Below are 2,545 nucleotides of genomic sequence, written 5' to 3' on the forward strand. Positions count from 1 at the left end.
TTTTAAAAAAAAAAGTGTCGATGAGAAAACGACGAAAATGACTTTCCTGATTAAAATTATACTTCGCCGAATATTCGTAATATCCCTAATATTAAGAAGTCATTTATAAAATTCAATTTCAGAAGAAAATCCACTTTGCCTTGCGACAATCACTAGATGCTGATCCATTCCTTATATTTTTCATCAAGTGTCCATAAATTATTAAAAACACACTTTCCTGGCATTTCTAACAATTTCACATTTGAATGAAGTATCAAAGCTACCACGTGTGCTGTCAGAAGAATTGAATTTCTCGAACCCTATGGATGTAGAAGGTCAATGCAGGTCTTCAGCTGATAAAGTACCTCTAAGTACTGTCTAAAAATAAATCAAGACCTCTACCCACCTGCAGTATCCCGCTCCCCACACTAAATTTTTTTCTTTCAGAATGATCTAGAATGAAATATTTTATTGAAAAAATTAATAAAAGAAAAAAAAACAATAAGGGCGTGTTTTCTTCCACTTACTTGTAACTTCTACCCTCAATGCAGGGTCTCATTCTAGGCGAAAGACGTACTTTTTAATTGTGGATATTTTCCTAAGATAAAAAAATTGTTCCAACTAACTAGTGATACTAGAAATTAAGGACTTTTAAGGACCGTGAATCAAAATTAAGTACTTTTAAGGGCCCTTAATTTTCAAAATAAAAACTAAGCAGTTTTTAAGTACTTTTAAGGACCGTGGGAACCCTGATTTAGAAAATTATGAATTCAAATTTTCTCAAATGAAATATTAGTAAATTTGCTTCCAGTTTTTTTTTTTTTTNGAATATGAATTCCTCAGATTTATGTGTTATTCAGCTGAGCGCAATTTATATGGAGGCAGCATAAATTTTTGCATTTAGAAAATTATGAATCCAAATTAAAATTTTCTCAAATGAAAAATTTATAAATTTCTTTTCAGTTCTTAATAATTTTTTTTAATATTTGCATTTAAAAGTATGAATGAAAATCATCAAAATTATAAATTGAAATATAGTAAAAAGAAAAGGTAATTACCTGTTTTTCCGGGCCTAAAATCGACTCATTAGTTTTTGACTTGCTTGAAATAAGCTGCAAAAAGACATAAAAATTATCAAATTTATAAAAATATGAAAATAAATATAGCCATAAATAAGCATATGACTCTTATAAAATTTTTATCTTGAAATTCCAAAATGCTTAAAGCTTTATCAACAAGTTTAAAAACAATCATTTAGTAGTTAGCAATATTTTTTCAGATATCAGGGGCATTAATATTGCTTTAAGGGTAGACAACAGAAAAAAAGATTTTATTTTTTTCTTGTCAACCTAAGAAAAATTATACCTCTGAAGATATATTTTCATTTATTCTGTAACTAATAAATATTTCTGAATAGTTTTATTAATTAAATTTAATTAACTGCACTTAGTTATCAAATTTTAAATATTACGTTTGTAAGTAATTCTAAAATTTCTAGATTTTTTAAAAATCTAGATTTAAAAAAAAAAAAAAACTTCAAACTTTTAAAAATACTAACTAATTTCAAATGAAAACTTCAGGTAATTAAGTTCAGTATAATAAACTTCATTGAACAAAATGAAACAAAAATTATTAAAAAATATTAATTAGTTACTGAATAAAAATGAAATTCTGGACAAAAGGACTCCATAGATTCAATGGACTATATGGAGGAAAACAAATCTCTTTTACAAAAAAAGATCAACTTAAAACTGGTTATAGAAATGGAAAAAAAATTTTTTTTGGTAAAGTTAAAGTTTGAACTCAACAGAATTGAAAGTTAAAATCTCAACAGTTGAGTTTCTTGAAAAATTTTTTTTACAGGCAAATGTTTCATCTTCTTAGAACAATAGAAATGAAAATTTGTTGCAAGCCATTTTTCTTTTAATTGATTTGAAAACAATTTTATGAAGTGGTGCTTTACCTTTCCAAGAGAAAAACTATTTGTTTATAGTTTTTACAGCTAATAAAAAGCTTTATTTTCCACACTTTTTATAAATACACAAAATAAGGTGAAATCATTTAAAAAATTACTAAAAGAAGATTTTCTTTTATCTTTCATATTTGTTTGAAAAAAATTGAAACATTTCTAAACAATAGGAAAAAAATAGAAAATCAAATACAATGAGATTAAAAGAATAAAAAAAAGTGTTTTTTCTTAATAATTGCTTAAAGCAAATAAGATAAATAATAATAAAGTAAACTACTAATACACTACTTCCTATTGATGAAGCAAAATCTCACCTTTAAGACACTTAAGAAAAAAAAAAGTCTAAAACTGTAATGAAGGTCACCATATATATATATATATATGTGTGTGTGTGTATACATATACATATAAAATACATATAATATATATATATATATATATATATATACATACAGTCAATTCGCTATAACTCGAAGTACGATAACTCGAATATTACTATAACTCGATTTTTTTATGAGGTCCCGACCCTTTTATCTTCAATTTCATGTTAATTATTCTCGATTACTCGAATTTTACTCCCTTTAACTCGATTTTTTT

The 2,545-nt window shown here is 25.3% G+C and overlaps 1 protein-coding gene across 1 annotated transcript in view; it reads right to left on the reverse strand.

Moving 5' to 3' along the window:
- LOC107455334 (transformation/transcription domain-associated protein) overlaps window positions 1–2,545 on the reverse strand; it is a 166,289-nt gene that overhangs the window by 156,117 nt on the left and 7,627 nt on the right. Inside the window, exon 4 of the mRNA XM_071182634.1 lies at window positions 1,038–1,091. Coding sequence (XP_071038735.1) covers window positions 1,038–1,091 — 54 coding nt within the window. The remainder of the gene's footprint in view (window positions 1–1,037; window positions 1,092–2,545) is intronic.

This window comes from Parasteatoda tepidariorum, chromosome 6 (assembly GCF_043381705.1).
Source record: "Parasteatoda tepidariorum isolate YZ-2023 chromosome 6, CAS_Ptep_4.0, whole genome shotgun sequence".
Taxonomy (NCBI): Eukaryota; Metazoa; Arthropoda; class Arachnida; order Araneae; family Theridiidae; genus Parasteatoda; species Parasteatoda tepidariorum.